At 54.2% G+C, this 13181-nt stretch overlaps 2 protein-coding genes across 4 annotated transcripts; both read left to right on the top strand.

The window, feature by feature from the left end:
• The first annotated feature begins 247 nt into the window (after positions 1 to 247).
• LOC130143807 (homeobox protein not2-like) lies at positions 248 to 1724 on the top strand. The gene is made up of 2 exons (XM_056326702.1): positions 248 to 680; positions 1566 to 1724. The coding sequence occupies exons 1-2, from the start codon at positions 549 to 551 to the stop codon at positions 1722 to 1724; spliced, it is 291 nt and encodes a 96-aa protein (XP_056182677.1). The 5' UTR covers positions 248 to 548.
• A 2800-nt stretch (positions 1725 to 4524) lies between these two features.
• Positions 4525 to 13132, top strand: SMYD5 (SMYD family member 5). 3 transcript variants are annotated; one of them, XM_056344658.1, is made up of 14 exons: positions 4967 to 5172; positions 5359 to 5467; positions 6171 to 6310; positions 6540 to 6661; positions 7385 to 7454; positions 7891 to 7995; positions 8480 to 8542; positions 8731 to 8801; positions 9096 to 9202; positions 9744 to 9800; positions 10652 to 10746; positions 10990 to 11060; positions 11439 to 11520; positions 11695 to 11823. In XM_056344658.1, exons 1-13 carry the CDS (start codon positions 5077 to 5079, stop codon positions 11494 to 11496), a joined length of 1164 nt encoding a protein of 387 aa, XP_056200633.1. In that variant the 5' UTR covers positions 4967 to 5076; the 3' UTR covers positions 11497 to 11520; positions 11695 to 11823. The 3 variants fall into 3 exon arrangements, with proteins under 3 accessions (XP_056200627.1, XP_056200633.1, XP_056200621.1); XM_056344646.1 differs by lacking the exon at positions 11439 to 11520 and having other exon boundaries at positions 5017 to 5172; positions 11695 to 13132; XM_056344652.1 differs by lacking the exons at positions 6540 to 6661; positions 11439 to 11520 and having other exon boundaries at positions 4525 to 5172; positions 11695 to 13132.
• Positions 13133 to 13181: the final 49 nt, after the last annotated feature.

The raw sequence follows: 13181 nt of genomic DNA, 5'->3' as shown, positions 1-13181 counted from the left end.
ACAGGGTAAACTTGCCCAACCTTTAGACATTTGTGATTAGGGGCTTCTTGAGACAGAGATGGGATTTTTGTGTTCAGCAGTTCGTGATGGACTTTATTATTCTGTTACGAAGATCCTGTAAAAATGGAGGTCAAACCCTGCTCACCTCATTGAGCGCTGACTTCCTTGGGTCTGGCTGCATGTCCAGGACTGTCCTAGGTTGTACCTGTGGGCAAAATCATAGAATAGGTCGGAAGGGACTTCAAAAGATCATCTGATCCAACCTTTCAGGGGAAAGGAAGCCTAGATGAGATGATCTAGGTAGGGATATCTCTGCTTTTCTCTTTGGTGCTACTTTCTCCCAGCTGCTTTTAGTGCGGTGTGTTGTAGAGCAGCTGTGTTTGGATTTCAGCTACAGCTTGGCACTTCAGTGGGGCTGGAGGAATGGCCTCAAGCACGCAGACCTCTTCAACTGCTGCTTCTTTCTTGCAGGTCTGGAGTTATCTCACTGTGTAGGGGCCAACTCGTTGGGTCCTGCTGTGCCTTGGAGGTCTGGGGGGCCCTGCAAGATGAAGAGAGTCCGCACTGTCTTCAAACCAGAGCAGCTGGAGCGGCTGGAGCAAGAGTTCCTCAAACAGCAGTACATGGTGGGCACGGAGCGAGTAGACCTGGCTGCAACTCTGCATCTCACAGAGACTCAGGTAAGAAACAGGGGAGCTGGGGATGGCAGCATAGATCCTGGGTCTGGGTGTGGTCTGTGGCAATTTCCTTGCTGTGAATTGTGGTGGGAGGAGGACATGATGCAGAATGACCCATGGTACTCCCTGCTGCAAGGTGACATTGAAGCCATGTGCCTGGAGGAATGCAAGACAGGTGTAGATGGTTTATGATTAAGAACATCCTCTTAATCCATGAAGTGGAACAAAAAGCATTCGGGAGCACAAACCTGCTTGCTTTAGAGTTCAAGCTGGGTTGGACTAACATATCTACATTGTTATGATCCTCTGGAGACAGTTTATGCTTTGTGTCCTTCTATGACACTGGATCTAAGTTTTTTTTTCTGCTCTTCCCAGTAAGTTTCTGCTTCTCCTACTGCAAACTGCTTATTTATTGTGGAAAGGAGTAGCCACGTGACCCTCTGTGGTGGGATCCAAATTCAGCTGGGGAAAAGGGAAAGCAGAGCAAGGGCGGTTCTGGGGGGGACAGGGTGGGTATGAACAGTGCTGGGGGCAGGGGCAGGTGGGTGTCTGATCGTGCACTCTAACAGCCATAGTCCTGGGGATGGGTTCAGTGGCTCCGAAGAGCTTGGGGAGGTGCTTCCTCCACTCCCCCCTAGCCAGGGCTGCCTCTATGCAGCTGCGTGTCCTCCCTCCCCTGGTCCTTTCTCCCAGCACCAGTGTGCCCTCCATAGCATCACCTCCTCCTGCTCGCATGCACTGTGCCCTGAGACAGGAAAGGGCATGTCCCCCTCTTCAAGGAGCTCTGCTTTTTGGGGACATCTACCTTGGAAGCACGTGGCAATGGCCCCCATTGGAAAGGGGCTCCTGGAGACCTTGGGTGAAACTGTTGTGCCGTTTTCCTGCTAGGTAAAAGTCTGGTTCCAGAACCGGAGGATCAAATGGAGGAAGCAGAGCATGGAGCAGAAGGCAGCAAAGCTGTCACAGTTTGGGGTGATACAGCCTGCCACTGCAGACTCAACAGACATCAAGGATCATGAGGAAGACACTGTGGATGTTGAGCTTTGAACAGCTGATGAGATTCAGCTGCCACTGTTGTTTTCTGAGCTGTGTCTGCTTGATGGAGATACTGGGGATGCAGGCACATCTGTCTTCTTTAGTCCAAGTGAGACATTATGTCTTGATCTGAGAGCTGGAGCTAGAGAACTAAACTGCAGCTGGCTGGGAGGAACCCCCTGAATATTGTTTGGCTGCTTTTTGGTAGCCATGTGCCATAATTTTGGGGGTTCATTACCAGGCTGGTTGTACTTTGATGGTGCCATAGCTCTGGCAAGACATGTGATCTCCTGTTTGCTCTTGAAGCACCAGGACACACAAACAGTTTCCAGCAGGGAGGCTGGGGTGACAATCAGGTGGTGTCTCGGATGGCTGTGAACATAAGGGCATTTGAACACGGGGTCACTTGCATTGCATGTGGCTGTGTGCTCCTAGGAGGGAGACCTGTGCTGGGAGGAGGAGAATCAGCCCTGATTGGTTTTCCTTGGTAATTTGACTCACACGTTTGATGCTTAGATTACAACAACAACAAAGAAAATTGGAAAGCCCTTTGCTCCCACCCACAGACTATCATTACTCTTGCAATAAGATGAACAGAGTCTGATCATGCCCCTGGAATAGAAGTGCCTCCTTTTGTTGTGTGCCTTGGTGTATTTGTGCCTTTATTTTGGCTTCCCAGCCCTGGAGGGCAGAACCTGGTGGGTCTCTCTGTCTTCTGGCATTGCCTTACTTCACCAAGGCATTGTGTATGCTGCTGCAGCAGGGACTAAGGCACTGGGGCTGGCCGAGCTGCAGGGATTTGAGCTGTTATAAAAAGATTTTCCAACACCTCTGGTGCTTCAGACGACCCCCTGCCCCTCGTCCAGATGTGCTGATTCTGGCCCAGACGGCAGTGGCCCTGTTCTCTCCTCATTATACATCCAGGTGCCATGGGAAATGCACCTGGAGTGCTCAGCGAGCACGTCTGTAACCGCCTGCTGCAGTTAGCAGTTGTATTTCTGGTGGGTGGGAGGGCTTTGAGGGGTCAAGACTAAGTACTTGACTCTCTCCGTCTGTGTGTTAGCAGCTAAGTGCTCTTAGGCCAGGCTGTCGGCGCTCAGGCTGTCACCTTGCTCAGCCCAGGGTACCAGGTATGACATCCTGTCAGCCCAGGATAATTTATTCTGTAGCTTTCTGACCAAGAACACTGTATATCACTTTACTCTTATATTGTTATTTATAGAAATAACTTTTTTTTCTTTAATAACCGTCACTTATTTATTTGCTTTGCTTCTTAATAAAAATTAGTATTTTAGAAAGAGAGAGGGGTCTGGATGAGTTGAGGTGGGATTGGGCAGCTCCTTGGTTTCTGAGCAGGCAGCAGTGCCTCAGTGGCTTCTTGCTCCACAGTTGCCAGGGATGGGTTACCCATCCTTTTAGCTGTGTACAGTTTTATCTGTGTTTCTGAGGAAATGGAGTAAAAAAAAAAACAAACCTGCCAGAAAAGAAACTCATCTTTTCCTCATCCTAATAAGACCCCTGTTATCAGAAAGTAACATCTTTCCAAAAGAAGTCACAGTTCTTTACACAGTCCTCGACAGGCCAATACAAATATGAAAGCAGGGTTTTTTTTCCCTCATGCTTGTGTTTTTGCTGGTAAAACTGTGCACTGGTCTCAAGCTTGAACATTTGGAATGGAGCAAGAACAGCTTTTCAGCAGATCAGCTAAAAACCTGCAAGTGTCATAAAAACAGGAGGAAAACACATTTCCAACTATTCTCTTTATAATTTTCAGTTGAAATTATTAATAAAAAAACCAAAAACCCCAACATTTTCATCCTTCCCAAAAGTCTGAGGTTTTTTTCTTAATAAACTTGGATAAAATATATACACTTAAGAATTTTTTTTGGAAATTGATTGATGAACCCATATCATGGGTGAAAGTAGGTAACACAGGTTATGTCTGGGCCAGTTCCTGCAGAGAGAGGACTAAATTTACAGTAAGAAATGTAGCAGCTGTTTAGCAGGGGATGCTCAGGTTTGGGCTGCTGCTCCTGGAGAACCAGGACCTCGATCTGTGGGTGGATGCAGCGCAACCTGTGCAGCCCCTGCTCTGCCCAGCTGATGCTTCAGCAAACTGAGGTCCAGAAGCAGGATCCCCCTGCTCTGCAAGCACAGAAGCAGAAGGAATCCTGGCCCAGCTTCACAAATACTTCTAATTAACGTGAGCACCACGTTCAGAGACACAGGATGCTTTGAAGTGTTGAAGGATATTTTTAAGTTGCTGGCTGGATCATGAGTCAAGCTGATGCTCTGTGCAAAACACCCTGCCACTTAGCACAGAAACTTCAGATAAACAGGACGTGTAATGCTGTTACTACAATAATGGCTGGTCTTCCTGCTATTAATATGAAGATGTAATTGAAATAGTCGGATGGTAGCATTGCTCACCGGTGCCTAGCTCTTTGTAGGCCCCTGAAATGGTCGTTGTGCGGTGGAGCAGTGCCCCACACAGCCTGCTGCTGGCCTCACCGGGGCCAGACCTCAAAATACAGATGGGGAAGGTGTCCCAGGCTGTTTGTCCGTCCCTTGTCGCCAGCCGGGTGGCTGGGGAGGTGTCCTGCTCTGCGGCCATGCTCCTGGCAGGGCTGCTGGCCTGGGCACGGAGGTGACAGGGTCCAGGCGGGCAGCCAGACCGCCGGTGCCGTGTCCCCGCCGCGGGCCGACAGTGACATCTAGTGACTCCAAAACATCCCCAATGGCCCCAAATATGAAGTCGTCCCCTATTCCCAAACCCGCCACAGCTGCCTGGTTGATGAAGAGCAGGACAGTCACTGGCAGTGCCGATGGGAATTAGTAAATACAACTAAACCCGCATTTGCGTGGAGTTTAGGCGTTCGCAGACAGCCTAGTAGGAGGTAGCGAGGGCGCGGGGACCGCATTAGCATGTGTTGGTTTTTTGGGGGGAATTCCTGTCAGTTTTGGGTGCGCCGGGGCAGCTAGCGATGCCTCCTCACCCTGTGAGGGGATACCTTGTGCTGCAGCCTGATAGAGATATGAAGGCTATTCCTCCCCTGGCTGTACGGTTAAAATGTAATAATAATAAGGGAGAGGCAGCAAAACTGCCTGATTGCCGGGCGGCCGTGGAGGCACCTCAGCCCCAGTTCGTGGCTTTTTGGCGGGTGGCGGTGGGCTGAGGGGAGGGCTAAGATGGCCGCCGACCCCCGGCCGCCCTGGGGCTGAGCGGGGGCGATGGCGGCTGCGGACCCCTGATGGGGAGCCAGCGGCCATCTTCGCGCGGGAGGAGCAGGAGGAGGAGGAAGGGGAAGAGGAAGAGGCGCAGCCCGCCCCCGGCGGGTCAGAGCGGGGAAGTCGCCGCCCGAAGATGGCCGCCGCGGCCGGGGACGTGTGTGGCTCCGTGGCGGGCGGCCGCGCCGGAGCTGGGGCTGCAGCGGAGGCGCGGTTCATCAGCAGCGCCAAGGTGAGCCCGGTTGTCCCCTCACCACGGGGCTCCTTCCCTTCCCTCAGGCTGCGGCAGAGAAGAGATTTTGAGGGGGAAAAGGGGTAAAAACCCGACGGCGTCCCCTCAGGGTGGGCGGTGGGCCCTCAGCCCCCGGGTGGGTTTCGGCCTCGGGGGCGTCCCTGACCCAGGCCTCTCCCTCGGCAGGGGAAAGGCTTGTTCGCCACCAAGAACATCCGCAAAGGGGAGACCGTCTTCGTGGAGAGGCCGGTGGTGTCATCCCAGTTCCTCTGGAATGCCCTGTACAACTACCGAGGTGAGCGGCCGGCGCTGGTGGCATGTCCCTGTCAGCTGCCCCGGCGGGGTCCCACAGGAGCAGCCCCATTTTCAAGGAAAGGGTTTGGGTTTGTCTGAGTGCTGCTAGGAAAGTGGCCCTGCTGCCATTTCTGCCTCTGCTAAATGAACTGTGGGCAAGTTGAACACGGGGTCATTTGAGGGGAGCTGACTTCCATCAACCCTGGGGGCAAGCACCACGTGCCACTGTCAGGCACCGTCTTGCGTAGGAACCCCAGTTTTTTAGTGGTGTGGGTGTAAATCCTGATCACACCACTGCAGAGTACAGCCTCAAAGGTGCTGGTGTTCTCTGGAGGTGCCAGAACAAAAATGAGGGTTCCAAGAGCAGGATTTAAAACTTTTTCATCCTACCTAGACCCTGCTGTGTGCTGAGCTCCGTCACAGGTCAGTGACATGGAGACACTTACCATCATACAGCCCTTAAACACTTCCCAGCGTTACAGGGCAGCAGTTGATGTCTGGGGGGGGTGGGTGGGGCGGTTAAATTGCAGCAGAAACGGTCTTTCCTATGGAGGGAGCTGTAAGAGACTGGTGCCTCCGGCTTGGAGATGGTCCTGTCTGATGATGCTTGTACCAGCTGCACTGACTTGCCCGGGGCTCAGGTCCCTTTCCTTGTTGAAGGCTGTGGTCTCACTGTGGCATCTTTCCATCTTGTCTCCCCACAGCCTGCGATCACTGCCTGCGGGCTTTGGAGACAGCAGAGGAAAATGCCCAGCGACTGCTGGGGAAGAGCTCACTGGTGCTGCCTCACCCGGAGCAGTGCAGCATCCGGAAAGATCTGCACCAGCAGTGTCCTCGATGCCAGGTATGGGCCTGCTGGGAGGGACTCTTGTCCTGTTGGGGTCACTGACTCCTTTACAGCATCTAGCCAAGCACTTGTGCTGTTCCAAGATGGGTGTCTGCCTTTCCCTTCTGCATTGCGATGGCTGGAGAGCTGGGGCTCGGATGGTCAGGGAGGGGGCACAGCTGGGCCTAGGACCCCCTTTTCCTGCTGCTGTAGCCAATGCTGGGTGCTGTGCCCCTCGCTCCTCTAGGTGACATACTGCAGTGCTGAGTGCAGGCAAGCCGCTTTGGAGCAGTACCACCAGGTCCTCTGCCTTGGCCCATCCCGTGATGACCCCACGCACCCCCTCAACAAGCTGCAGGAGGCATGGAGGTAGGAGTCCAACCTGCCTGTTGCTCCATGGGCAGAGGAGGTGGCTCTCCTGGGCTGGGTGACGCTGCCTGGGACCAGGGCTGAGGACCATTCTTGCTTTGCATTTTTGCATGGGGCGGCTGGAGGGTGGTGATGGCTGTGGGATGCTGCCCAGCTTTACCTGCTGGTTGGGCAGCCTTGTGAATTTGTTTTGGCAGTGCAAGGGTTTGGACACACGGCTGAGCAGTTCTTATTTTTTCTTCCAGTAAAGAGCTACAAAGCACTGTGCTGTGCATCCCTCACTCCTGCAATTTTATAGCACTCCCGCAGATCTCCAGCCTTGGGGAGATCCTCCTTATAGCACCCCTGTGGGTACATAAATTGCTGTCCCTGCTTGTAGGTGACAAAATGGGCACAGAGGGAAGAAGCGACATCCCTGGCCCAAAGCTCATTACAAACCCAAGCTCTTGCTGCAGTCCTAGGCTTTGTAGGGGACCTGGGCTCTAGTTTTAACAGGATGGTAGGGAATTATTTGTATGGTTAGGGTAGGCAGGCGGGTGCAGGCTTCTCCTTGCCCTGAGTGGCGCTGGATCCCCAAGCAGTGATGCTGTGCTGGCTGCTTTGGCGTGATGGATGAGTGCGGGCCTGACCACATGGATGGCAGCTGTCTCTGCCTCCCTCCAGCTTTTTATTTCTGTACCAGCACTGATCTGCTCATCTCTTTTCTTTGTTCTTATTCCCCAGAAACATGCATTATCCACCAGAGACTTCCAGCATCATGTTGATGGCCCGGATGGTCGCCACCATCAAACAGGTACATCTGCATTTTGCAGCCACAGCTGCTGATGTGTGGTTTCCTCATCCTATTGTGGCTGTTACTCCCAAGGACTGATCTTTTCTCAGGCAACTGGCAAGGTCCTGCTTGAATAGATACCAACATCTAGTGGTCCCTGGTATTGGAGACAGCAGGCAGCAAAGGAGGTTCCTATGTCCTGAGCCAAGCAGGTCTTTTTTTCTGTACCAAAATAGTTAGTCAGAACTGAAACTTTCCTTTGGCTCTGTTTCTTTGGCCTGGCTTTCTCAGCGTTTGTTCTGACAATAAACTACCGCCATGCAGTTGCTTCTGGTGGTTCTTGATAGCAGGCTGGATACCTCTGAGCTCAGTGGTGTTTGTCCTCTCCCCCCTCCCCTCCCCTTGTTGGGCAGGAAAGCAGTAGTGGTGCAGTGCCTTTGCTTGATTCCTTTGTCAGGCTAAAGACAAGGAGTGGTGGATTAAGGCCTTCTCCCAGTTCTGCAACAAGACAGCAAATGAAGAAGAAGAGATTGTGCACAAGCTTCTGGGGGACAAATTTAAGGTAAGACTCTGGCAGTTCCTGGATGTGTTGAATCCCTGAGCCTGTTTCTCCCTGCTTGTGTCTGTGAGCCCGTGGGTGCAGAAGCCCCACTACAGCTAGGATAGGAGACCCTGGAAATCCCAGGCTCAAAGTGGGGGCACAAAGCCCCCCATTAGGAGATAGCTGACCTGACAGAAAGGAAATGGGTTGCTTAGAGAGAGGGCTTTGGGCTTGTGGTGCTTCAGTGGGACGTGCTGCTCGTTCCTGTGCCGGAGATACTTCTGCTGTGGGATGGGACAGGGTGATATTTAGCTGCTGAATAGGTGGCTTTTACTGCTAAAATGAATGGCTTTTGCTGCTCTGAGGGCAGCAGCCTCCAGCCTTGCAGGGAAGGATGAGGAGCCTGACTCCTGAGCCTTCTGGCCTGTGCTGGGCTTGGCCGTCAGCCTGGGTCTGACACGCAGCAGCATCTCCCCACCCTGATGGTGTTGCCATGTCCTGCCAGGGCCAGCTGGAGCTGCTGCGGTTGCTCTTCACGGAAGCCCTTTATGACGAACATCTCAGCAGAGTGAGTTGAGCTGCCTCCCGAATAGCCCAGGAGCGTGGCGGGACCCTCCGGTTGGTTAGGGCTTCCCCTGGGACTCTGCCCATTCCTTGCTTCCCCCAAAGCTCCCTGTGGGATCTGAGGCACTTGCGGAGTGGGGTGCTGCTGCAGGCTGGCCTGGCCTCAGCTGCTTTCTCATCTCCCTTCTGCAGTGGTTCACTCCAGAAGGCTTTCGATCCCTCTTTGCCCTCGTTGGGACCAATGGCCAAGGCATAGGAACAAGGTAATGGCGCATTCTGGGTGCTCCTTGCAGAGCAGCAGGGGTGTGGCATGGAGGGGATGTACTGTCTGTAAATTCATGCTGGCCTGGGTAATGGCTGGGTTCAGACTTAGGGGAATGGAGAGGCAAACTTGAAAGCAGTACTTCATCTTGGCTGTGTCCAACCCTTTCGTGCCCCTCTGCCAGACCTTGGCTTCTCAGAGCCACCGAGTTGAACCCTTAGATCCTCCCTGCGAGGTCCCACCATGTGCCAACAGCACTGCGGGACTGTAACGGTGTCCCTCTGCTTCCTGACAGCTCTCTGAGCCAGTGGGTGCACGCTTGTGATGCACTGGATCTCCCCATGCTGCAACGAGAGGAGCTGGACGCCTTCATCGACCAGCTCTACAAGGACATTGAGAAGGGTGAGGCCCTGACATGGCTGTGGGCAGTGTCGTTTGCAGGAGACTGCTGGAGACTTCGTAGCATTCAGGGACCAAGTGAGCTTCCCACTAGGGGCTGGGACATCCCACTTCCCCCAGTCCATGTGAGCCATGCCTGCTGCCTTTGGCTTGCTGCGTGGATAGGGCAAGTCCAAGCTAGTGGGCAGTGTGGCCCAGGTGAACTGTGGCAGGTCACGGGTGGCTGGAGGAATCCTGTGCCTGAAAGACCCATCTACGCTGAACAGTCAAAAGACCTGTTTATCACTTACTTGACTGGTGCAGCTGTGTGAGTACAGGCATAGGCCAGAGAGCCCGAGGGTGTAAATCTTTGTGTCCTCCATCCCTTCCCAGAGGGGAGGGAAGGATGCTTTGGAAATCACCCTCCAACACCTGGCCCCCAAACCAGCACTGGCTGTGTGCGTTCAGGATTGCTGGACATCCCTTTGTGCTCATGCTGAGCTGTGTGTTTGGAAGGGTCAGAACAGCCCATGCAAAGCTCTTAACCCCCCTTTCTGTGCTGCAGAGTCAGGAGAGTTCCTCAACTGCGAGGGATCAGGTCTCTACGTGCTCCAGAGCTGCTGTAAGTAATGCAAGGACTGGGAGGAAAACTAGCAGTGAGGAGGGAATTGTCCTGTGTTAGACTGGCTTATCTCTTCCTAAAAGCCTCTGGAGAAAGGAGTTTGTGCTTTCCATCCATCGATGGGATTGGATGGGTGCTGCCCCGGGGCCTGGCTGCTCTCTCACGGGTCTTCTGGCATTTCACCTAACTATGAAATAGTCAGTCCTGGCTTGAATGGACTTGGATGCAATGTAGTCTCTGGGAGCCATGTATACAGTTAGTAAAGAGACTGTCTCCAACCTTGCCTGAGCAAAATGGAGCTAAACAAACTGTTATGGAAGGGAGTGTTTTTTGGCTGGCCCGTGGGGATGTAGGAGAGCATGTCCCAGCACCAGAGCTGTCATCTTTCACTCCCAAGTGTTAATGGCAGAGCAGGGCCAAGCAGGGCCTGGAAGCTGACTGCTGTGAATGCTGCAAAACATGGAAAAAGCGCTGCCCCATTCATCCTTTCCCCAGCACCTGGAGGCAGAGATGATGCTGTGCCTCCTTGGGGTTGATCCAGGACAGCTTGCTCTCTCTAAGTGGTTTTTGGTGGGTCTAAGGGAGAGCCCTGGCCCTGCATCCTGCCCTGCCAAACGCTGTAGTCCCCAATGTGAATGGAAGGTGTCGTGCTGGTGTCCCTGAGGTGGATGGGGTGGCTGCAGCATTGTGCTGCCTCATCCTTAGCCAGGCTGTGGCACTGGTTGCCACCTGCCTGGGGCACACAGAAGGGCAGGCACAAGTCCTGTGGGCTCTGTGGGGTCTCCCACCCTGCCTCTGTCTTCCCCGTCCTCTGGAGATGTCCTCACAGCTCTGTCCCATCCTGCTCGTAGGTAACCACAGCTGCATTCCCAATGCTGAGACATCCTTCCCAGAAAACAACTTCCTCCTGCATCTGACGGCTCTGGAGGACATCAAAGCAGGAGAGGTGAGGCAGCAGGGCCTGGATGAACCCGGAGTGGCATCGGGTCCCTGTATCCCCTACATCCCCCGTGGACCCCAGGCCTGTACCTCCTGTCTCTTGTGTGAGCCTGGCAAGGGAATTCATGCCTCTTCACATGTAGGGGCTACCAGAGCCCATATTTCTGCCTGAGAGGGACTGCTACAAATTGTGTTGCTTTGGATTCGCGAGAAGCGATTCTCAGCCCAACCTGTTTGTCTTTGCTCACAGGAAATCTGCATCAGTTATTTAGACTGCTGTCAGAGGGAGCGCAGCAGACACAGCCGCAACAAGATACTCAGGTAGGGCTGCTTGGAGGGACCCGGGGGGACACAGCACCCGTGTGCACCCCCAGTCAGTCTGTCTGGGCTGCATCCCCACCTCGGGGCCTTGATGTGTGGCTGTGCATGGGCTGATGTGCCAGCCAGCGTGTTTGTGGTAAGGGTGTGCATGTAGTGCTTTCAGTGCTTCAGGCTCTTTGCAGTCCTTTCTTATGTGTTGTAGGCACAGGGACTGAGGATTTGGTTCCCTGCCGCCTCTCTCTCTGCAGGCCTGCAACACTCTGTAGTTCGCTCCTGCAAACCGTTGCTGTCCCCCCCCCACCTTCTTCTCTTGTCCACCCTTCAAGGGTGGGTGTTCGCACTGATGGTCTCTGTCCCCATGTCCCGTCACCCCTGCAGGGCTGCAGAATCCCCCTGTCCACCCAGACTGCCTCCAGCTCTCCTGAGCCCAGCGTGATCAAACCCGCGTCCTCCTCCACGGGTTATATGTTATATTTTTTATATAAATATTTATATTAATATATAAATAAATAAAACAAACATATTTATCCCCTTTCTGGCTGCTGCTGGGCAGTGGCTCAGGGACAGAGCAGTGTTGGGGTTGTGCCAGTCTCAATGCCATCACTCTTTCTCCTTCTTCCTTCCCTTCTTCCAGGGAGAACTACTTGTTTACCTGCTCATGTCCCAAGTGCCTAGCGCAAGCTGATGATGCCGACGTGACGTCGGATGAAGAGGAGGAGGGTGAAGGGGAGACGGATGATGCTGAGCTGGAGGATGAGATGACTGACGTTTGATCCTGGCCCCGGGCGAGAGGAGAGGGAAGGGATGAGAGGGTCCTCCGAAAGGCAGCAGCTTTAATACTACAAACAGGGTTGTGTTGTGGGGTCGGGTGGGAGGCCACATGCCAGTGGCAGAGGTCTGGTGGAGTGGGACAGCAGGGGAGCCGGAGGCAGGCCCTGCTCCTGCCTGTCCTTGTTGTGTGCTCTGTCTGTGTGTGTGTGTGCGCGCGCGCATGTGCATGTCAGGCTGTCGCCATCCTCCCTGTGAGGACAGGCTGTGAGCTGGTGGCCCCCCACCATGCTGGCTGGTGCTTGCAGAGGAGGTTGGAGGAGAGCAGGGTCCAGCCAGCCCCTGGGTCATCATGCTGGTCACCTTGTGACCACCTGCAAGGTGGCTCCACCACATCTGTGCCGGCCGTGGATGCGGAGGAGCGTGTCCTATCTTACTTTGCAGGGACGAGGGGAACGTGTGTGCATGTGTGTGTGTACGTGTGTTTGTGCACGAGGGGTACTATTTAATGTCTATATTAGCACTATCTACACACTAAGGAGCTGGGGTCCGTATATATACTCCATTCCATGCCTTGGCTTGGTGAGCAGCAAGGGTCAAAATGATTTTGCAGGTGGGACAGAGACACCTTAGAGGGTGGCTCAGATGCCCAAGTCCAGCAGGGAGAGTGGAGCCGACCCTGGAAGACAGATCCCTCCCACCTCGGTCCCATCCCTCACACGATGCAGAGCCCCACGCAGTGATTGCCAGGCTCCTCAGGGAGGGGGAACGGCCAGGCTGCTGCTAGCCCAGAGCAAACTCACCATCCAAAACCCAAAAGTTTTGGGTTTTGCAGTGTGCAAGCCATCCCGCTGGGCTGTCCAGCTGCGGGAGGAGGATGCGCCCTATTGGGATCCACTGTGCCAGGGACTCAGCGTGGTGCTTCCCCACACCCAGACATCACCGGCAGCTGCGCGTTGTCATCCATCCCATGCTGCCAGCCACCGATGAGGCCACACTGCTGTCTGCGCTGTCCCAGTCTGCGGACCACACGGCCGGAGGGAGAAGACTGCTCTGTGCGACAGACAGGCAGCAGGTTGGGGATGTGCCCGGCCTATTTTCCTCCCCATTTGCATTCTGGGGAGCTTTTTCTGCTGCCGCTTCCTTCCAACCCGTGGCAGCTGGATTGTGGGAGCGAGGGCGACACTGTAGATGGGCACCTCTGACACTGCCGTCACCGCCAGCCCCACACCCCGCTGCTTGTCCCCAGCCGTCCCGGGGCCATGTCCCCTTCAGTGTTCGTAATAAACCGAGACTGGTTAGAAGCAGGGCTGTGTTGTTTGTACTGGTAAACTGGAGGCTAGTGAGTGCAGA

This window comes from Falco biarmicus, chromosome 1, assembly GCF_023638135.1.
Source record: "Falco biarmicus isolate bFalBia1 chromosome 1, bFalBia1.pri, whole genome shotgun sequence".
Taxonomy (NCBI): Eukaryota; Metazoa; Chordata; class Aves; order Falconiformes; family Falconidae; genus Falco; species Falco biarmicus.
Note: the sequence above shows the minus strand (reverse complement) of the source record. Positions and strands in the feature narration are given on the sequence as shown.